The 23,447-nt window shown below is 41.5% G+C and overlaps 1 protein-coding gene across 1 annotated transcript in view; it reads right to left on the bottom strand.

Annotated features, from left to right (window-relative positions):
- Positions 1 to 8,772: 8,772 nt before the first annotated feature.
- The window catches only part of LOC149467756 (uncharacterized), a 28,871-nt gene continuing 14,196 nt past the window's right edge, over positions 8,773 to 23,447 (bottom strand). Inside the window, exons 4-11 of the mRNA XM_089671264.1 lie at positions 23,203 to 23,277; positions 17,507 to 17,575; positions 16,132 to 16,214; positions 14,717 to 14,825; positions 14,439 to 14,556; positions 13,232 to 13,420; positions 12,634 to 12,824; positions 8,773 to 10,791 (exon numbers count right to left, since the gene is read on the bottom strand). Of these exons, the coding sequence (XP_089527390.1) occupies positions 8,855 to 10,791; positions 12,634 to 12,824; positions 13,232 to 13,420; positions 14,439 to 14,556; positions 14,717 to 14,825; positions 16,132 to 16,214; positions 17,507 to 17,575; positions 23,203 to 23,277 (2,771 nt within the window). The 3' untranslated portion in view covers positions 8,773 to 8,854. The remainder of the gene's footprint in view (positions 10,792 to 12,633; positions 12,825 to 13,231; positions 13,421 to 14,438; positions 14,557 to 14,716; positions 14,826 to 16,131; positions 16,215 to 17,506; positions 17,576 to 23,202; positions 23,278 to 23,447) is intronic.

Raw genomic sequence — 23,447 nt, 5'->3', positions numbered from 1 at the left:
TGTTACACTTTAAAATTGTACATGCTTGTGGAACGACGCCAAGCTTTGGTACTTAAACATTTCCATATGTTTAAAGCCTTTACAGGTTGCCAGTTTAGAGTTAAACAATAGGCCCGGTACTAGAATTATTGCTCTCACTCTGACGCTAGAAATGATACCTTACATATGAGTGCAGGACCAACTTATGAGTTCGAATTTGCGCATGAGCAAGGAGGGGCAAGGGCGCTATACATTTTTAAAACATTTTATTATTTATTTTATTTAAACTGATTGCTTTTGAAACTCAATTTTTTTTATCAACTTTGTTGCTATCACAAGGGATGAACAACATTCCCGATGATAGCATGGGCAGTGATAGATGCCTTTTACAGAGAGATATGGCTACATCTAGCTCACAGTGGCTAGCAGTGACTGGGCATGTTGGTTGTCTCCCTTCCCTTTTTCTGGTATGTAGACTGCCAAATGAGAGCACAAGAGCATACAGCTTCATCTTAAGCTTCAGCCACTGTAGTGGCCACTTTGCTATTTGTCCACAGAATACTGCCTTTCCAGTGGGGTGGCCCTATATCTTTAGCTACCTTCTTGTATACCCATCCCTGAGACTTCAGCAGCTATTTGGATATCCAGATAAAAGAAATCTTCAACCTTCCCTTTGTGGAGCTTGTAGGCAGGTTTCCTACAAGGAGAATGCTTTCTTTTAGCAAGTGAGAATGGCTGCCCAGGCTTGGGAGAGGCTAAACCTGTCTCTGCAGTTCCCAGTCTTTTTTGGGCTCTGCCCTCTTCCCTGTGCAGTAAATAAAAAAAGAGGAGGGCTCAGAGGACTGCCTGCATGGGAAGAAGACGGAGACAAGCCAAAAGATGTCATCTCCAGCCATGGGCGGACTGACCATTTGGAAACTTGGGCACTGCCTGAGGGCCCAGGGTCAGTAGGGGGCCCCAGGAGATACCCCTGGTACCCTTTTCATAGGCTTTTTTGAGTTTGGGCAAGGACACAGGGGCCCCATGATCCTCTATTGCCCGGGGGCCCAATGAGTTGTCAGTCCGCCCCTATCTCCAGCTACTTCACAAAGGAGCCAGTGCACCTGAACAGAATGCTGTGATTCCGTTAAGTTATGGAGGGGGCTGCTGCTCCCTGCAGTCTGCCTGAAGATACCGGATAATGGAGAATGCCATATTATGGACAATGCCAGAGATGGACTAACACCTTGTAGAGGTATGCCTGGGCCATTAGTTTAGTAAGTTGGAGAACGTTATTGTTACTATTCATGTTGGACTGTGCTGCATTTCGCTAAAAGTTGCATGAACTGCTCTGAGCCTGATCTGGAGTTACTTAAAAGGGGTGCATGTTGGCTCCTGGTGTATGAAAGAACTTGGGTCAGTAAAGCACATTTGGGGTACGAAGCAAGTCCAGAGGGTTAACTCGTCAAGACAAGTGGAGGAAAAATGAGAAACCAAGTAATGGTGTGAAGTGTACAGAATCCTACAATGCAGCATGGTACCCGGCAGGGTGGATGGTCTTTCGGTAGTGAGGGGGTCAGTGATCTGGCTCCCTTCCCAGCGGTTGATTTCCCATAGCACCCAGGAGTTAACCCTCGTTACAAAGATACACAGCCTAGCCACATGGTATGGGAGTTCATTGAAAGCAGACACACAGAGCCCACAACTAACAGATCTAACATTACTAATGCTAGATTTGCCAAACCTTTTCATTCATGCATAGCACCCCTCCCCTACCTGCACAGTTTTCAGCAGCCAGACTGTAGCTAAGTGCAGTGACATTTACAAAGATGGCTCTGGAGGAGGCATTGCTTATCACTTTATAGCACATCATAGGATACCTGCACACTACTGCATTTTGAATAGGACTGTCTACCTGAGATCATTCCACTGAATATGAAACAGGTCAGTGGCAGAGGTTATGTCATAGCACCTTTCTACCAAAAAGTTAAAGATTTTCAGTTAGGAGACAGGAGATGTCCTGCAGCACTCAGACAGTTCATATTTCAGGCATTTCATTTCTGAGATGTAAGCAGATATATGGAAATGCTTATTCATAATGAGCTATTTCATTTACGTATTTTTTTTTTCATCTTGCCTGGACAGACCAAAGATGGCATTTTAAACTATACCTGATACAGACCTGGGCAAATCAAACTAAATAAATGGAGAATACATAAGCAGAGGTTGTCTTCAGTGCAAAGTGTGTGCGAAAATGATCTGTAGATTAGATATGTACAGTAATGTCTGCAGTAAGTTGAAGTATGATCCCATGGGGTAGATTTAAAGGATACATTCACCTTTTGTAACATGTTACATGTTACACCCATATTCAGGGTGTAACATGTAACATGTTACGAACGGACTGGCCCTGGCACCCCCTGATCCGCGAAGTGCCGTGATCGGTGGTGTGCTGTGTCCCTGGGACACAGCGGATCACCGATCAACGGAAAGAGCAGAAGATGTCGGCTCTGTCATGTGATCAGGTGTGTCCAATCACAGCTGATCGCATGTAAATAAGGAAATGCCGGTTATCGGCATTCCTCTCCTTACGAGCTGTCAGCGTGACAGCTCGTAAGGAGAGGAATGCCGGTGATCGTACACTGATGATCAGTGAAGCCCCATCAGTGCCACCTGTCAGAGTCCATCAATGCCACCTGCCAGTGCCCATCAGTGCCACATCAATGCCACATATCAGTGCTTACCAGTGCAAATCAATGCCACATATCAGTTCCCATCTGAGCTGCAATTTAGTGCCACCTATCAGTACCAGTCAGTGCCACCTATCAATGCCAGTCAGTGCCGCCTATCAGTGCTGCCAATCAGTGCCGCCTATCAGTGCCAGTCAGTGCCGCCTATCAGTGCCAGTCAGTGCTGCCTATCAGTGCTGCCTAACAGTACCAGCCAGTGCCACCTAACAGTGCCAGTCAGTGCCGCCTATCAGTGCCACCTATCAGTGCCATATATGAGTGCTGCCTTTCAGTGCCCATCAGTAATGCCTGTCAATGCCCATCAGTGCACCTACCAGTGCCTCCTCATCAGTGCCCATCAGTGCCGCCTATCAGTGCCCATCAGTGCAGCCTATTAGTGCCTATCACTGGAGCCTCATTAATGCACATCAGTGAAGGAGAAAATCACTTATTTGCAACATTTTATAAAAGAAACTAAGAAAAACTTTTTCTCAAAATTTCAAGTTGTTTTTGGTTTGTTTAGCAAAAAATAAAAAACTCAGAGGTGATTAAATACCACCAAAAGAAAGCTCTATCTGTCACAAAAAAATGATAAAAATTTCATATGGGTACAATGTTGCATGACCGCGCAATTGTCATTCAAAGTGCGACAGTGCTGAAAGCTGAAAATTGGCCTGGGCAGGAAGGGGGTATAAGTGCCCGGTAGGCAAGTGGTTAAATAAGCTTTGGCAAAAAAAAACCTGGAAGCTGATTGGTTTCTATGCACAGCTGCATCAGATTTTGCACTCTCCAGTTTTAGTAAATCAACACCCATGTGTTCTGTGAAATAAAATGACATTAATATTTTTTTCATCTAAATAACCAAAGGGACCGAGAGGTGAAAGTAATACCTTTAATGTCTAACTTTGGTTGACATCACAGAGATTTTTTAAAAGCAAAGTGTCTCATATTTCAATTGCAGTTAACCATTAATGATATTGTTCTATGCTTGATATTTTGACAAAAAGATTGATTCTGGATCTGGAAAGCAATATAGAACATTTTTTCTAGATCATTTTTTGACCAGAAACAAAAATGTAATATTTTGCAGCCTACCAATCCATAGATGTGGTGGGCACATTGTTTTCTTTTCTTTTTTTTTCAGCAAGTACAGTAAATACCTATAGATCTTGTCAGAAATTCTGTGCTTTTGTCACTTACTGTTAATTAAACGAAAATCCCAAACAATGATATATTTCTTCCAAGCTATACTACAAATCCCACCCCCACCTACCCACCCCTTGTCACATAATGGAGATGGGGAGGAAGATGTGTTTGTAGTCCAAATCAGGCGAGCAGACTAGTGTGACACGTGTGACTCTCTCCACATGATGGCAGCAGCATTCCATGCTAAATAAGTATCAGACTGCAGTGATCTGCAATATCTGTCCCAACACAAATGTAACTGCTCAGCAGATGTTCCATTAGGAAAGTGATAAGTATGAAGTCGAGGGATACATAATTCAGATTTGTGTTCTCCAATATTGCGATATACATTTTACTCTGATCGCATTCTACAGAGTTTCTGTTGATTTCTAGCCACAATCTGGTGATCTGAGAAACCCTTTGATTTGCCTGTATGTTATGCAGGAGAGATATCTCCAAGCATAGACCCTTCAGGCTCCTGCTGCCTCACATACAAAACACCTAGAGGTTGATTTACTACATTTATTATTACAGATACTTATATAGCGCCGTTAATTTATACAGCGCTTTACATATATATTGTAAGTTCACATCAGTCCCTAACCCTCAAGGGGTGTACAATCTAAGGTCCCTAACTCACATACATACCAACACATACTAAAGCCAATTTAGACAGGAGCCAATTAAGCTACCAGCATGTCTTTGGAGTGTGGGAGGAAACTGGAGTACCAAGAGGAAACCCACACAGGCACAGGGAGAACATGCAAACTCCAGGGAGGAGGTGCCATAGTTGGGATTTGAACCAACGACCCTAGTACTGCCAGGCGGAAGTGCTAACCATTTAGCCACTGTGCTGCCCGTAATGCAAATAGACAATGCACTTTGAAAGTACAATTGCACTCTGCAAGGGAATTTGCTCTAGAGCGTATTAAATGAGGGGAAGCTCTGCTGATTTCCATCATCCAATCATTTGCAAGCAAAAATTCTGTTTCTTATTTTTCTTGCATGTGATTGGGTATTCTTTGCAATGTGACGCCTTATCTCATTTACTAAGCTCTGGAGCAAATGCCTTTGCAGTGCGCAACTGCATTTGTAAAGTTCACAGGCTATTTTCCTTCAGTAAGTCAACCCCCTTATGTACCAATCAGGGGCGGACTGACAACTCATGGGGCCCCTGGGCAATAGGGGATCATGGGGCCCCTGTGTCCTTGCCCAAACTCAAAAAAGCCTATGAAAAAGGTACCAGGGGCATCTCATGGGGCCCCCTACTGACCCCAGGCCCTCGAGCAGTGCCCAAGTTTCCAAATGGTCAGTCCGCCCCTGGTACCAATGTGTGTCCCTTGTGCTGTTTCCTCTACTGTTAATGAAAATAATCCCAATGGACATTCTCAAGGGGAACAGTCTTCACCTTGAGAACATCCATTCCGACAAAACGCACATCAGGGAGGATGAGCCCGTGCTGACGTCACCCCCGCCAGCGGCGTTCATATATGTGATATATGCGAATGTTTTACTGGCATTATGTAAGTAAAATCTTTGGATTTTAAAATAAAAAAATTTGATAGTACTTCACAATAGTGATTCTCTTTCATATTTCAGCTCACAAAGAACAAAGGGAGGAGATCATAGCACCTGAACATCTCTGAGGAGGATAACACACATTGAAACACACACAGCTTCATGCCTTTGTAGACCACCTAAAAATTAGGGGTCTGAACTTCTGGTAAGAGGCTGTGTTTGATGGTGGAGGATGCACTATTCACTGGATTGATTTAATGTGGACACTTATAATCACGGGAGATTTCAACTGATATATATACTTTGATTTATATGATATTTAATTTATTCATCACGTTTTTATATGGTTTCATTCAATTAAAACCCCAATAGAATAAAAAGGGGGTAAAAGTGGAGCAAAGTGTTTCAGGGTTTCCAATTTACAAAGATTACAAAAAGAACTAGAAAAGCTACAATTTCTGGGGAAATTGTGTGAAGTGTTCTTGCCTCCACCAGTAGTGTACAACTGGAGTGGGCGTTGAAACACCTCAAATACTCTCTACGGTAGAAAACGTATTTCCAAACCTTTAACCAAAAGCCGGCCAAACTGTCACAAATTCAAAATTAGATTTCAAATAGGGCAGAGAAGAGCGGTTAAAAACAAACTGCTCCAAATTGCTCACTTCACTGGCGTCTTCAAATGGTCATAATGTTAAAAACTATACATCCTACAGTGAAGAGCTTTATATTGTGAGAATCACAAGACCAAGACCTACATTTTGATGCATAGTATGTCTCTGAAATATTAAAAATGAAGGTACAGTCGCAGTTTAGAAATTGCCCTTCAAATTTGAGGTGGCTAGAGTGCAGTTTCAATGAATGTCAATGGGCGGCGTGAGTTGCAAACAAATGGTCATATTGTGAAAACTATCAGGACTATGGCTTAGCCGTGAACATTTTTAGAGGCAGCATGGATAGCTGAACATTTTGATATAAGAGTTGTGTAGGTGGACTTGAAAATGAGGGAGTGATGGCAGTTTAGAAATCATGTCCTGATTTTTCAGCTCACACTCTAGCTTTTGTCAGCTCCCACTCTAGTTTTGAACATTCCGCTATTCATTCCTATGGGACCAATTTCACCACAAAAACGCCGATATTTCGTGAACCATTTGGCAAAACGTTCCACAAAGTAACAGCACACCAATCGGGAACAATCCGCACGTTTTGGTATATTACTGTCTATGTAGTGTAAAAACTGTGGGAGGAGTTAGGGTGGTAAATTTGGCTATAATAATAAGAATATATATGTGAGATAACAGTAAGTGGTCTTGCCATGTAAGAACACTTAATGAAAAAGACAATCTTGAACATCTTATTTTGAGATCAGTACAGATTTTCTTAAAGTGTAAGTCCAGCCAAAATAATCTTTTTCTTTTTTTTTAAATTTTGGATAGAGTGGGGAAGGATCAGAACCCCTATCAGGTTTTTACTACCCCCAGGGGCTCCATTATAGAGATTTACCTTTACTTAATGTCACGCTGACAGCAATTTGTTCAGATAGAAAGTAAAAATCCCCAACAACATCAAAAGTAATTTTTTTTTTATAGAGTAAGAGATGTCTAGAACCATTGGAAACTTTTTATTGCTGTCTGCATCCCTGTTACAGAATTTACTGCACTTCCCTTATGAGGAAACTGTTGCCACTAAGACAGTAAAGGCTTGTTCACATAGGTGGCCAGGGGGTGGTAATAGCAGAAAGTAGAGCCATGAATTTATCATCCACCTGACCACCTAACTAAACAAGGGCATATGGCTATTGCATGCAGCATGTGAATGGGGCCGCGCTGCAACCACCCTGCAACCGCATTCAAAGCTCTAATACTTCAACTCTCTAACCAAAACTACAAAAAAGTTTTAGTTAGACATATATTTTAATGTGGGACATATGAGGTTGTGACTTTTACAAAGATTCTCTGGTGGAGAATAAATCGAACACATTTTCAATGCTTGGACCTGGACTTCTGGTTCTCCACCAGAGAATGTTTGTAAAAGTCCCATTTTGTTCTTTGTAAGTAAACCCTTATGTCTCTTCTGCAATAAAACCTTTTTACTTGACTGTCTGCCATCTTCTTTAGATTGCACACTAAGTTTCACACTCACAATTCAGTTTACAATCTCAGCATGCCTCAGCAGCATAATGAACAAACTCTTGTATGCATGTGCTCTAGTTAAAGTGATTCTAAAGGCTGAATATTTTTTACCTTCATGCATTCTATTCATGAAGGTAAAAAAACCTTCAGGCCTGGTGCACAATAGTGCAGGCCTTGCGGCCTGCATTTGCTTGGGCATTGCAGCCCATTCATTTGAATGGCCTGCTGTATCACATGTCCCGCAGAAAAAGGTGCATGCACCTTTTCAAAAATGCATCCGCAGGGAAACCACATAGTCTTTTTGACAATGCAGTTTCCCTGTGGTTCCACCCGCGATTATGCTGCAGGCATACATGGTGGTGCTAATCAGGATGAATGGCAGCTCCATGCATCTCGTAATAGTACAGCGATTCAGCTGCGGGTGGTTGTGGGTGTGGGAATATGTGCAATTCCAGCGCCCCTAACCGACCTGCACAATATGAACTAGACCTCTGAGCCTGATCCAGCGATGTGCACAAGAGCAGAAGCTCTCCTAGGTCTCTGCCTTCTCATTGGATGGGACACAGCAGTGGGAGCCATTGGTTTCTTCTGCTGTCAATCACAGCCAGTGATGACAGAGCAGGGGATGGGGCTCAGCTGCACTTGCTGTATTTTATAGACACACACAGCCTGTTTGAGAGCGCGCAAAGACAAGTGCCCCCAGAGCAAACACGTTGGACACTCAGCAGGGGAATGGGGCCAGGAGCCCCAGTGGGGAACCTGAGCAGGATTGGGGCTGCTCTGTGCAAAACCATTGCAAAGAGCAGGTAAGTATGATATGTTTGTTATAAAAAAAATCTGAACCTTTACAATCACTTTAAGCTATCTGAGCCCAACCATTTGAGATGGGCAAAGGTTGGGAAAACATAAGTAGACCAGGTAAAGATGCTGGTGCCACTAATGCTGCAAAAGGAGGCGAGTAGTTTTACTTTGTTGTAAAAATGGAAAAGTCTCTGATCCCCTATAAGCAACTAATCAGATTCCAGCTGCCAATTTTCTTCCAGTACTGAAATAATAAAACTTCTGACCGCCTGCTATGGGTGACATAGATGGTTTGCTCATAAGCTTTTAAATAAATATGCCCTTTCCTTATTCATCTTTACCGTAAGCACCAGTAATTGTTTTTGTATCTTTTTGTCATGTTATATGATAATTTATTCAAATAATTCTTAAATTGACTCTCATGATGCAGGATGAAAAATATTCCTATAGAATGGCATTGAAAAATATAATTTTAATTTTTATAAATAATATAAATGACTATAAGAAAATATTGTAATGTTTGTTTCACTCATTCTATTGAGTCCTGTCTCCTATGTGATACTGAAGAATAAACGTCCGGGTGTCTGGATTGTCTTTAGACCTAATAGAGACATACATGTATTTACAATTGGCTGTACTGCATGTGCCTTCCCAGTAACCGCTTTCATTGAGGTCCAGAGGGAAGGAGTCTTTCCCCTTTACACATACTCCAGCAACATCTGGAATCTGCAGCTTGAAGAAAACATCACTGTCCTTGGATAGAATGCCCTCTAGGGGCTGCACCAGTTCATAGCTTTCAGACCAGTCTGTGTACACCAATGGAAACACTGGCCATTTCACAGCCGTATTGGTACAAGTGATGAGATAATTACACTGATGTTTGTACATGTTACTGTTCTTAGGCATAATGTTCACATGTAACACATAAGTTCCAGACTGTGGGAGGCGGACCTTGATTTGCACATTGCCTTGTGTCTTTGTTTGAAAGATATGTCTGTGCTCCATCTCTGGCATCATTTTAACATCATCTGAATGTAAAGTGGGAAAAATGCTTAAATCTCGCATTAATGCAAAACTAACAATACAACAACCATCTTCAGTATGAATCGTAGGGCCTGGATGTGAGGGCTGCATAAGCCCAGCCTTCTCCGTCTCTGGATTTGGGCCCACAGGGTTATGAAGACTAGAAGGGAAAGGAGGCCATTTTACCTTGGAGTTCAAACATGTGACCAAATAATTGCAAATATAGCCAGCAATTTCATCAAATATCTGAAAAACAAAAGAGCCTGCACGTGGAAGGCGGACATTGAACTCTAGTTTCTGCTTCTGTATGGTCTGAAGAACATACATAACGTTGGGTGCTATTTCTACATCATCTGATTTCAAGCTGGCTCTGAGGTTTAATGCCCGGTCTGTGGTGAAGGTAATAGTAAAACATCCATCCTCAGTATTGATGACTGGATCCAGATGTGAGGGCTGATGCAGTCCAGCAGCTTCTATACCTGGGTGTGGACCTACTGGGTTGTGAAGCATGCTTGGAAATGGTGGCCATTTTACCTTTGGGTTAGAGCATCTTATTAGATAGTTACAGATTAAGCCCTTATTTTCACCAAATATCTGGAAAACATACGAACCATATAGTGGAAGGCGGATGTTAAACTCAACTTTATCCTTCCCTGTTCTCTGTATAATTTGGTTCATTTTAGCAGGCATTTTATCAGACTTCAAGCTGCCACTAAGCTTTAGTTCCCCATTAGTTTGGAAACTAATAGTACAGAGTCCATCTTCCTGGAGAATGATTGGGTCTAGATGTGAAGCGTGAAGAAGTCCAGCTTTCTCTGTCTCTGGGTGTGGGCCAACAGGGTTATGAAGTACTGCAGGATAAGGTGGCCATTTCACTTTGGTGTTTTGACAAATTATTAGATAGTTACACAGGTACACCTCAGTGCTGTCAAATATTTTGAGAACATAAGTGCCAGCCTGTGGAAGATGGATACTAAACTCCACCTTTGTGTCCTGCACCCTTTGCATTATATGGTTCGGAATAGATTTCACTTCATCGGATCTGAGGTTTGCTGTGAGTCTCAGCTCCTTGCCTGTGGTAAAGCTTATAGTACAGCATCCATCTTCTGTGTAAATGATGGGATCTTTGTGTGATAAATGGAGAAGACCAGACATTTCTGACAGCCAGCTTGGACCAGCAGGGTTATGAAGACACTTGGGAATCTTCATCTTGTTGTCCACAGTTTTACAGTCTATTCTGTAGTCCATCACCAACTGGTAAGCTTCTTCTAAATCCTGTCTTTTGGAATAAATTTGTATAATCTGTTGCCCAGTCTTTGAAGGATAAACATCAATTCTGGCTTCATGCTCCATCAGCCTTAGCAGACCTTGATCTTCTGTTTCATTTAAGCTGAAGATGTACAACATCTTGTGCCGGCTCTCAATGGTAATGGATACTTTTCCTTTATCTAGATAGAGCAGATATAACATATTTTTTATTGGCTTGAAATTATGAAGGCACCTGCATTTGTTTAATGCTAAACTCTAGACAAACAGCTAAATATACAGTTGAAATATATATATATATGGGAGCTGTTTAACCTGTCAAAGGAATTGTATTTCTGTCCATCCAGTTCTGACATTATTCTTGCGACACAGCACAGCCTTGTCTGGCAGAGTAAATGTTGTAGTTGAATAACACTTGTCCCTCCCTCAACTTATGACTGGACAGTAAAAAGAGAAGCAGCATACTGATGAGTTCATCTCTCTGTCACTCTCCTCTCTCCTCTTTCCTGTATGCCCCCCTCTGAACACATGAGCACTGCAGCACCAGTGATCGTCTCAATCACATTAAAAATACATTTGTAAACAATACATCAATAATGTATTGATGAATATAGAGCTCCATTAGTGTGTCCCCTTTACATCAGCCTGGAGCTCAGATTTAAAGTGACTCTATCATGATAGAAGTGCTACCATTTTTAGCTCCCCTATGAAGATGCTAGTTGCCTAGCTATTTGGATCTTAAGTACCTTTTAGTCAGATATGGAACAAACCATTCGAACATGAAAATTGTGTATTGACTGATAGATAGAACCTGTCTGTTGAGCTGTTTTAATTTTCTTTGTGGCATTTATTTGGTGTTGTGGGCTGCTCTTTAAGCTACATCCCTACATTTGCCATTGTTCTTGGTCCTTACACCTGAACGTAAGGCAAACAGAGAAACAACAATAGAAATACTTATATAGGAACTATTTTACCTGTCAAAGGATTTTCTGTATTTCTGTCCATCAAGTCCTGAGAATTACATAACTCTGGCAGATAGTAGAGCTAGGCTAGTGACCAGACTTTTCTCTTCTACACGTAACAAAGAAAGCTAGATCACCTTCCTGCCCCCAGCCTTTGAATGGACAGTGACTAAGCAGCAGCCTATCCCTTTCTCATTTTGCTCTTTTTTCCATTAGCATATTTGCATTTAGCACACTTGATTGGCTCCAAGTGTTTAGTTCTATTCCTCTCTTCCCCAGTATGCAGGGAATTAAAACAGGATGGTACCAAGTAAAATTCAGATACTTTCCTATAATTATAAAATCACAGCTACACCTCTATTTATATAGTTCTACACCTTTAACTAAACACAGGTACAATACATATCTCTCAACAACCAATTATATACTGCAAGGGTAATAAACATAACAGAAAGACTATAATGCATTCTACAAACTTTTAATTATTCATTTCATTATATAAAAACATCCATATAAATAACTCAAAAACAGCACAATATAAAACCCCCACGATAAAAAATCAACAGATTTGTTGCGCAACCTGATAAAGTGCTTTCTTGAGCAAAATGCATAGATGCAAGACAGTGGCCCAGACTACCCCACTATGCAGTTTATAGCTGTTTGTGTGTGAGCGTTTCATTGCTAGTCCCAAGGTCCTCTAATCGGTATGCATAATTGTGTTAAAAAATAAAGAGCAACTGAGCATGTGCAGATTCAGTCTATTACTGGATTTTAAACCATATAGTAACTTTTTTTTCATAGCTATACCTGAAAAAGGGGCCAGTATGAAGTGATCTAGCAGGATTTCATTTTCTGAATAAAGTTCCACTTTAAACTAGTTTCACTTTTAAATGGGGACCTGACTGACATTCCCCTGTCCAAACAGAGTGGTCTCATATATTTACTCTTTCTTGCTTCATCTTCTCTTTGAGCCCACGTCACTTGAGTTCGGGAGATCCAAAATACTCTAACCACTGACAGGTTTTACATTTTGTGGTAAAAGAAAAAAAACTAAAAATGTACCTGTTTCTATTACAGCTGCCCCAGGCTGAGAGGAAATCAGCCCTAGGTTGTAAAAATGACTTTTGTGGTGTACAATCTCTTGAAAGTCTATGCGGGTCACTTTTGGATCCAGTAGTTGACAGTCTGCTTGTTCTGGATAATGTTCTCCAATGAAGAGAGCTGGATGGGTCAGGAAATAAAACTCATTGTACCTTGATGAAGGCAACAGAGAAGAGAGGCATACATGATTAGATATTACTAATTAACTAACAGTGGTCAATCAGTACAAATATTGCCACAGTATCAGAAAACACAATCACAATAGAATCAGTTTATGGGCAGGCAGGCTTTTGTTTGTGTCAGAACTGATTCACTGCCAATACATTTCTATGGGAATACAAAAGCAGAATAAAGCAAGTCAAATGCAGGTCAGAAGGAGATCAACTCTGGGTCATACTGACCAATAATGTCCTGAGTATGGATATTTTTCGAACACCCAAAAGAGATGATATTTTTGTTGGCTTATTTTAGCCAGGTGACTCTAATGTCAAATCTCATCTGAGAAGCACCATTATAATAATTTTTTGGCATGAATCCCATAAATACACTGAATGCTTACTGAAAGGTGAACTTGCTTATGCTCTCGTCAACATGACCAGCACCCCATGTGGTGTCCAGCAGGTGCCATCTTCCTTCTAAATACACCATGTTCCATGTGTGGTCTGAATCCCAAGATATCGCCTGCCCTGCCTTGTATGAGGCTCCTTTAGAAAAGCCGTTGACTGTCTTGCACTGAATAACAGCAAGGCTAAATAGGGAAAATGTACTTATCAGACACCCATAAAAACATCAGTTATGTCTACATACATGATTCACTCTCATTTCAAATAATTTAATCCTCTGTCTTGTTGTTTAAAGGCAAAATCCTGGCAGATTTTATTTCTTGTTTTTAGATGAGAAAGGGTTGGGATCTCTGGCAGGTGACCCCCACTGGGATAATTTCCCCTTACTGTGTGTTTCAACAGTTGCTCTGTTACATCAGCTCAAGAAATGAGTGGAAGGAAGATCGCCAGGACAAGAAGACAAAAAGGTTCTAACCTTAAACAATTTTTATAACTTTTCCAAAATGTTTGTTTTCTGTCTCTGCCCCACTACTTCCTGTCCATGTCATTGGGACAGAACATGAGGATAAATCCTCCATCCTCCTAATGGGAGGAGAGACCTAGAAGTGGTTCTAACCCTTCCACACTCTATCTGAAACAAAAAGAAAACATTTGGTTGGAGTTGGGCTTTAAGCCAACCATATTAGAATAACTTCTGACTTTCTCATGCCTTACCCAGAGCATCAGTGCCCATACAGGACATAAAAATGCATAAATAGGTTAGACAAAGCGTAAATAATTGTACTGCCAAATACTGTATTGTATCTATATCTTTACCAGATTTACTATAAACCAGGGAGGTTATGACAACAGATAATAAGTATGCACTCTCATTTATATTTAAAGGGAATGTATAGGGTTTGTTGTATATAGAGAAATGAATTACTAAAAGAGAAGAGAATCTACACTTAGCAAAGTTAATGTTCACTTTGAAAAATGTATATGTTTATTTAACATAGTAATTAAAGTGAAGCTATTTTCAATTTTAATACCCAATCAGATGCAAGGAATAAAACCACAGGATTGTTGCTTATAAATACCTATAGTTGTATATAGCTAAACATACTTTTTAAAGGACTAATAAAGGTATTTTACATATTACCATAAGGAATACACATACAATAGATATAACAAAGATGGTCACATACTGTTAGTATACATCACCTGCACATGTGTTCAAACAATGAGCAGTACCCAGAAGAGGTCCCTTTCCTGGTTTGTAGGACGACATGTGGGTCAGGTGATATTAGAGCTTTATTCTTTAATACTGCTGTGTCATACTCTGAGAGAATCAGAAAGAAGACATATGTTGGACATACATTGTACATATGAATTCAAGCTTAATAATAATTTGGGCAAATATTATTTATTAAATGTGATATATTCCATAGTTGTTATGATTAATCTCCAATGGAAATTGGAGTCATTTGATCCACACATACCAATATGATGACAAATCCATATCCAAAAAACTCTAGTTTTCTCCAGCTCTGTGTTAGCTTCAAGGGTAAGTTCTTTCACCAACTGTTCAAGTGTCCCATTGGCATTGACCTAGTGTCAGGCATAGACAACATAAGTAAAATAATTGACTAATTTGGGCGATTTACTAAAGGCAAAAAGGTTGTTCACTTTGCAAAGTAATTGTCCCTTTGATGAATGTAGTGAAAATTTTACTTGCAAAGACTACCTTTCACGTGCAAAAAAAAAAAATAAAAAACAGTGGGGGTAAAGTACTAAAAACAAATGCATTGTTCACTTTGATGTTGCACTCTGAAACAGAATTTTTCCCAGAGCTTAGCGACTGTGGTGAAGCTACACTGTGCACAGAATACCCAATCATGTGCAAGAAAAGTAAAAAAGAAAAATAAACACATTTTTGCTTGCAAATGACTGGATGATAGGAGTCAGCAGAGCTTCACCTCATTCACCAAGCTTTGGGTAAAATTCCCTTGCAAAATGCAATTTCCTCTGCAAAATGAACAGTATATTTGCCTTTAGTAAGTCAAAACCATTACTGTTTTTTCTTACACTTGAGAGAGATGGAAGCCAGCAGAGCTTCACAAAATTCATCAACTTGAAGAATATGTAAACCCAACATTTCAAAATATAAAATGCATATCGGACTTTTTTTAGATAGAACAAGGAGGGTTAGACTCTCTGTTAAGCTTTTAATGATAAAAAGTAAGGGGAAAATTCCTGAATGGTACACAGAAAGTAAAAAAATAACCTGGCATGGGTTTTAACCCTTTCCTACTCTACCCAAAACTAAAAATAACATGTAGCTACACTTTAAGCATTACTGGTTATGGATAAAATACCTCCCATTCCACCCCTTTGTGAAGGTGTGAAAGATACTTCTGATGATTATGACTGTTAACGCTAAAGACAGAGCTACAGTATTTCTTAAAGTGGTCCTGCAGGCAGTAATGGAAACTAGTTGACGTTAGTAAGGGTAGAGTATTGGACTGTGTTACACTAGGACACCTTACACCCAGGGGTGTATTTACCACAAGGCAAACAAGGCATTTGCCTAGGGCAGAATTTTTCAAGAGGGCAACACCTCCCCTCCAGAAGAAGGGATGAAAGAAGGAACACATGCACCCTAGGAACCAGGTGGCAATGCTTTAAGCATGCACTTGGTCTGATAGTTATTTCCTAGCCTGCCATGTAGAAATATTTATACCCAGAAATTAAATTGTAAATTATTTGCAAAACATATTTTTTGTGCATTTAATTTGTAAACTGATCCATATGCTGATATCCCAAACATTTTTATTATCTATTTCTATTTCTGTATTTCTATTTTCATATGTCCATAAATGTAGTTATCATTAAAAAAATATTATTTACTATGTACCTTTGCAGCATGAAGGTCCAGCTTCTCAAAGTTCTTCAGATCTACCTGCAAAGACTTGAGATTATTTTTATCCCAGGGGTAACCTATTTAGAAAAAGAGCATGTAAAATAAAATTATCTCATGAGAAACCTTGACTTTTATTACTGACCTAGTTCTATGCTTATATACACTTTATTGCCAAAAGTATTGGGACACCCCTCCAAACCATTGGATTCAAGTGTTCCAATCACAGGTGTAGGCATGCAAACTGCTTCTACAAACATTTGTGAAAGAATGGGTCACTCTCAGAAGCTCAGTGAATTCAAGTGTGGCACCGTGATAGTTTGCCACCTGTGCAATAAGTCCATCCATGAAATTTCCTTGCTACTAAATATTCCATGGGCAACTGTTATTGGTATTATAACAAAATGGAAGGAACTGGAAAGAACAGCAACTCAGCCACGAAGTGGTAGGCCATGTAAAATGACAGAGCAGGGTCGGCGCATGCAGAAGTCACCAGCTCTCGGCAGAGTCAATAGCTAAAGACCTCCAAACTTTGTGTGGCTTTCAGGTTAGCACAAGAACAGTGTGTAGAGAGCTTCATGGAAAGGGTTTCCATTGCCAAGCAGCTGAATCCAAGTTTTACATCACCAAGGCAATGCAAAGCATCTGGTGCAGTGGTGTAAAGTACGCTGCCACTGGACTCCAGAGCAGTGGAAATGTGTTCTCTGGAGTGATGATTCATGCTTCTCTGTCTAGCAATCTGATGAACGTGTCTGGGTTTGGCGGTTGCTAGGAAAATGGTACTTGCCTGACTGCATTGTGCCAAGTGTAAAGTTTGGTGGAGGGGGGATTACGGTGTGGGGTTGTCTTTCAGGGGTTGGGCTTGGCCCTTTAGTTCCAGTGGTTCCAGTGAAGGGGACTCTTAAGGCACCAGCATACCAAGACATGTTGGACAATTTCATGCTCCCAACTTTGTGGGAACAGTTTGGGAATGGCCAGTTGCTTTTCCAACATGACTACACACCAGTGCACAAATCAAGGTCCATAAAAACATGGATAAGCGAGTTTGGGGTGGAAGAACTTGACTGGCCTGCACAGAGTCCTGACTTCAACCCGATAGAACACCTTTTTGATGAATTAGAGCGGAGACTGTGAGCCAGGCCTTCTCGTCTGGCATCAGGTCCTAACCTCACAAATTTGTTTCTGGAAAAATGGTCAAACATTCCCATAGACACACTCCTAAACCTTGTGGACAGCCTTCCCAGAAGAGTTAAAGCTGTTATAGCTGCAAAGGGTGGGCAAACTCAATATTGAAACCTGCGGACTAAGACTGGGATGCCATTAAAGTACATGAACTTTTGGCAATATAGTGTATGTAAAATGTTTTTCTTACTATATATTGTAGAATTTTCTTCTCGCTTCTGCTTGTGTTGAGAGGTTTTCTTATTCTTCTGACTCAATGCTGTACAAGAAAAGTATGTTTTATTAGAAGTTTATTTTAATATCATATTATGACATTTATTATTATATGATATGCACACATCAAACGAAAGGAAAATATTTCTCTGGCTAATGTCTGACAGTCATCAAATGTATATACTTAGCTAAGGAAAAAAATCCAGTTTCCTTAAACATTGATACACAATAAATTATTACTGCATAAGCCAAAAATAGTGATTTAACTTCATTAATATTCACTCTTTCCTGAGGTCAAACTACAGGCAGCGCTAGCATTGATTATGGCATTCCCAAGTACAGTATGTTTGCTGCACAGAAAATGTTATTACTATTTATGGGCAGCACAGTGGTTAAATGGTTAGCACTTCCACCTGGCAGTACTAGGGTTGTTGGTTTGAATCTCAGCCACAGCACCTCCTGCCTGGAGTTTGCATGTTCTCCCTCTGCCTGCGTGGGCTCTCCGGGTACTCCGATCTCCACTCACACTCCAAAGACATGCTGGTGGGTTAATCGGCTCCTGTCTAAATTGTCCCTAGTATATGAATGTGAATTAGGGACCTTAGATTGTACACCCCTTGAGGGTTAGGAACTGATGGGAATGTACAATATATATGTAAAGCACTGCGTAAATTGATGGCGCTATATAAGTACCTGAAATAAATAATTTAAATATTTTCACAGTATGCTATCAATACAAAGAGATGCCAAAGAGTGCTGGTTATAGGCAGGGCCAGTGCTTCTACTAGGCAAACTAGGCTGCCACCTAGGGTGCACTGCCAGCTAGGGGCGCCTGGGCGCAGCTCAGGCCAGTACTCTCTCTGTGTGGGACACCACCATGTCATGAATGATCCTCCAGCTGAGAGGAGGGGCGGCAGAGAGGAGGAAGAAAGGACAGAGGAAGATGCTGGGTGTCTGGGGCCAGTGCAGCAGATGAGCTGTCACTTCTTCAAGCGTTCCTCTCAGACCCAGTCCCTTACTGCAAGCCGGCTGGCAAATGCTCATCACTGAGTTCCAGCCGTTCTCTTCCCATTCATCAGTGGAGGTGGAGCTGTGGCTGCGGAGGACACTGATGTCTTTTGTCTGTGTGAGTGTGACACGGCTGGCCAGGCAGCTGGCCATTCATCCATCACATGTGCAATGTGTCAGTGATGACATCATCACGATCACACAGCCTGCTCTTCTAGTGCCTGCTGTGCCTGCTGATCTGTGTCAGTGTTGGTGGAGGATTGTTGTGTCAGATCTGTCACTGTGTGGGATCGCTCAGTTCAAGTGTTCTCTCTGTGTGTGTGAGCTAGGCTGCCTGCTGTCACAGTGTTTTATTTCCCCCCATTGCCTGGGGAATTCCAGTCTGGGATCTGTCAGAGGGTGGATCCATCATCCTCCACTCACTGCAACTGTCACCCTGCCACTGCCAGCCACAGATACAGTCCGTCCGTGACACTGATTTAATATTTAAATACTTTATTTTAATACTGATTTAACTTTAATATTGGTGCTGGTGGAATCTTATGTCAGGTATTTTTACAAAATAAAATTGGTTTGCTTCTATTCCCACTGAGCACTTTTCAAGTCCTCCCTAATCCTCCCTCTCTATGCTTCTCTTCTTTCGAGACTCACTGCATTCGGCTGGTTTCTCCCATTTCTCTGAGGATTGCAGTGATCTATTGGCCTCCTGGACCGGTGGCGCGCTTTCTTGATGATTTCTCTGCCTGGCTACCCTACTTTCTCTCCTCTGAACTACCCACTATCATTCTTGGAGATTTTAACATCCCCATTAATGTCAACAACCCAGCTACATCCCAGCTCTTCAACCTAACCTCATCTTTTGCATTAGCACAATGTATACAGCCCTCCACTCACTCTGATGGAAATACATTAGACCTTGTTTTCTCCCATCTTTGCACTCCCTACAACCTCACAAAAGCCCCCTTTCCTCTCTCTGATCACAATCTCATCACCTTCACAGTGTCCTCATCTTTAAACACTTATCCCTCCAAGCAGCAAACAATTACCTGCAGAAACCTTCACAACTTGAACCCTGCTCCTTTCCACTCTGCAACTGACCAGCTCTATGACAGAATCTCTCCCCTGACCTGCCCTCACCTGGCCACTACTGTCTACAACAGTTTGCTTTCATCCACACTAGACGTACTTGCTCCTCTAACAACACAAAGCATCAGGCCCCGACCGTTACAACCTTGGCAGACTGATGACACCAGAAATCTTAAACGACATAGTCATGCGCTGGAGCGATTGTGGAGTAAAACCAAATCTCACCAAGCATTCACCCTATATAAGTCTGCTTTCTTAACATACAATTCCTCCCTCCATGCTGCCAAACAAGCCTACTTTGTTAGTCTCATCAATAGCTTATCATCCAGTCCTCATTGTCTCTTCTCTACTTTTAATTCTCTACTTTCTCCACCTTCACCTCCACCCAGCACCTCACTCACTGCTCACGAGATTGCAAATAATTTCAAAAGCAAGATCAATGCAATTTGTAGGGGCATCGCCACTGCACAGACATCCATCCCACTTAGCATACCTTATACTAAACCTCCCTCAACACTTTCCTCTTTTGACCTTGCTAATACCAAAGAGGTCACTAAGGTTTTCTCAGAAGCCCGTCTCACTACCTGCCCCCTGGATCCTGTCCCCTCACAACTACTACGGTCACCCTCTTCTTTCGTCCTATGCTCCCTCACTCACATCTTCAATCTCTCCCTCTCTAAGGGTGCCTTCCCCTCCCCTCTAAAGCATGCGCACATCACTCCCATACTTAAAAAGCCCTCCCTGGACCCCTCCAACATGAACAACTTAAGACTCATCTCCCTGCTCCCGTTTGCCTCTAAACTCTTAGAACACTTAGAACACTTAGTCTACAATCGCCTGAGCTCCTACCTCACTGACAACTACCTTCTTGACCCTTTACAGTCTGGCTTTCGCTCACTACACTCCACTGAAACTGCCCTATTAAAACTCACTAATGATCTACTAACTGCTAAAACCAATGGCCACTACTCTGTACTCTTACTACTTGACCTCTCTGCGACTTTTGATACGGTTGACCATCCCCTCCTCAATAAAAAACTCCACTCTCTTGGCCTCCGAGACTCTGCTCTCTCCTGGTTCTCCTCCTACCTATCGCAGCGCTCCTTCAGTGTTACTTATAACTCTGGCTCCTCCTCTTCACTCCCTCTTTCTGTAGGGGGCCCTCAAGGCTCCGTCCTTGGGCCCCTACTCTTCTCCATCTACACCTCCTCCCTTGGTCACTTGATAAACTCCCATGGCTTTAAGTACCATCTCTATGCTGATGACACACAAATCTATTGTTCTAACCCTCACCTCACCCCTTCAGTCTCCTCTCGCATTACTAACCTACTAAGTGAACTCTTAGTATTCCCTCCAGCCTGTGCCCCCTCCCCTAACTTCTCCATCAAAATCAATAACATAATCATCATTCCCTCCCCTCATGCCAGGGTACTAGGTATAACCCTAGACTCCCATCTGTCCTTTCAGCCCCAAATCCAATCGCTGTCCAAATCTTGTAGACTTCACCTATTTTCTATTATTTTTAACATGTTTTTTTTTCTTTTTGGGAGAGGCGCATGTAGCTGGTCTTGCCTAGGACGCAAAATAGTCTAGCACTGGCCTTGGTTATAGGACCCTTTCACAGGTGCTATCCGATCAGGTTAACATCTCAGTTTTTCAGGCAGAGCTAACCAGAACCTCAATGCAAATCTATAGGCAGGCAGATGTAAATTGATGTGTCTGTTTACATTCACCTACCTCCACGTCCATCAAGGTCCGGAATCAGAGGTGGATGGATGTAAATAGATTGGAGGTAGCCTGAGGCAAAGTCTGTTTACACCTGGCAGCTCAAAAAAAAAAACAAATGACCACTGTCACAATGCAAACAAAAAAAATGAATTGGTCTGAATGTCACAAAGTGGCATCCATCCTGTTCTGTTTCAAGTCAGCAGGAGATCAGTTCATAGATCCCCTGCTGAATAGAGCAAAGCATACCCTTGTCAACCACAAAACAAAAGCAGGAAGGGATCTGCAAAAACGTTTTCCAAAACTTTGTGATATACTGTATATAGATTACCTGGAGAGGATTTTTTATTTTATCAACAAAGTTAGCATTTCAGTAAATAGAAGGCACAATTATAATCCTCTATTTCTTTCCTGTGCTTTTTCAGTGCTCTGATCCAAAGACTCCAGACACAGATCTGTATGTCTGAACTTTGTAAACTTTCTGAACTATGAACCATGCACTGGGCTGTGCAAACCCCCTCAACTGCTGTCCACTATGCAGGGGTGATATATTATCATCCCCAAGAGGTAATAAAGGGACCTAAGAGGTCAGGTGACCAGACATTTCATCACAGGGTAGGATGTGCAGGGTAGGATTCTTAATGTGTAGTGACATGAACAGAAGAGTGCCAGTCACTTTGGAACTGTTTAGAGTTTATTCAGGCTCAGGCTCATCTCTAGGGAGAGAGAGCTAGGGTCACAGGATCCCCCAAAATACAGCAGGAATCACATATTCCAAAAATGCTTCTACTCAAAAAGAAAGGATCTTTAAGCTGGGACCTACACTTTGTATGTTAGGACAGACTGAATAGCAGTGAAAATCCTACTTACAGCCATATACGAAAATAGCCTTTAAGCCAAGCCATGTATTCTTTCAGCTGTAAGCAGCTGCAGCTCTACACGCAGTTGATGAGCCACCAGACTTCTTGCAGTGTTCAGGCATCACCTTCCTCTTTTGAACACAGAAAATTCCTGGTGCTCCAATCCAGAATTCAGCTTCAACTCACCTGGGCTTTAGCCCACATTTACACATCTTCTCCTTATTTCCTTACTGCTTGTTTAGAATACATAAATATATTAGTGTGCATAGTCTGGGAACAGATTTACTTTAAAGTGTGACAGTGCGAGGCCCTGCCACTATGGATATGGATACTGGAATGACACAAGGTTCACGCTAATCCAGAGTGCAGGTCTCCACCATGCTTACTGTGAGTGGAGAAAGACTTTGCTTTCAACTTTCTTTGGGTTTTGTAATCCCAGATCAAGGCCTGGAGCTTGAAGGCTTCAATGTGTCTTGGGTGGGACGAAGCCTTCAATCTTGTGTCTGGGTCTTGCTGATGACCTGCAGGCATGGATTGGACACTGTGTGACAGGAAGTTACCTGTCTTTTAGCAAATAGGGACAAGCTAGGTGAATCAATGCATGAACATAAAGCAATCAATCATCCATGACATTACAAACTGTAGCCACATTTGAAAGTGTACAACACCTTTAAGCTAAAGGTGTGCATCCCATACTAATGCATACAACATTCACTCTATTTTCCTGGTCTCAGCAAGGTCTCCTAGCCATATTTCTGTTACCTCCCACTTTGGAGTTTTGACTGTTTCTCAATGACCCTGGTGATTTCTCATGCCGTCTATTGCATTATCCATTATTTAATTAAAAAAATGGCCACAAGCCACAACAGGTGTCAGAAATAGGACAAGCACTGCAATATCATCACTTGAATCCCAACCTGATAGAAAATCATTGGGATAGGAAACATGATAGAAAACTGTTCTTTGCACAGCTGCCAAAAACTGAGCGACTTACTTGATTCCGAGACTGGTTTATTTCCTTGCTCCTGTATTCCCTGATTGGCAATAGTCATCTCATTCTCTACTTTAACTGTAATAAAAATGTATTACAAGTTACAAGTATCTACAAACTTTAATAGTTAAAATGTGCATGTGTCAATATATATACAGTATGTACTGTGTGTGTGTGTGTATATATATATATATGTGTGTGTGTGTATATATATAAAGAGAGGGAGAGAGATTGTATATTTTAGAAGC

The sequence above is a fragment of the Staurois parvus genome, unplaced genomic scaffold, assembly GCF_062004578.1.
Source record: "Staurois parvus isolate SC_StPar_1 unplaced genomic scaffold, SC_StPar_1.0 ptg000102l, whole genome shotgun sequence".
NCBI classification, from domain to species: Eukaryota; Metazoa; Chordata; class Amphibia; order Anura; family Ranidae; genus Staurois; species Staurois parvus.
This window is presented reverse-complemented; position numbering and strand designations above follow the sequence as displayed.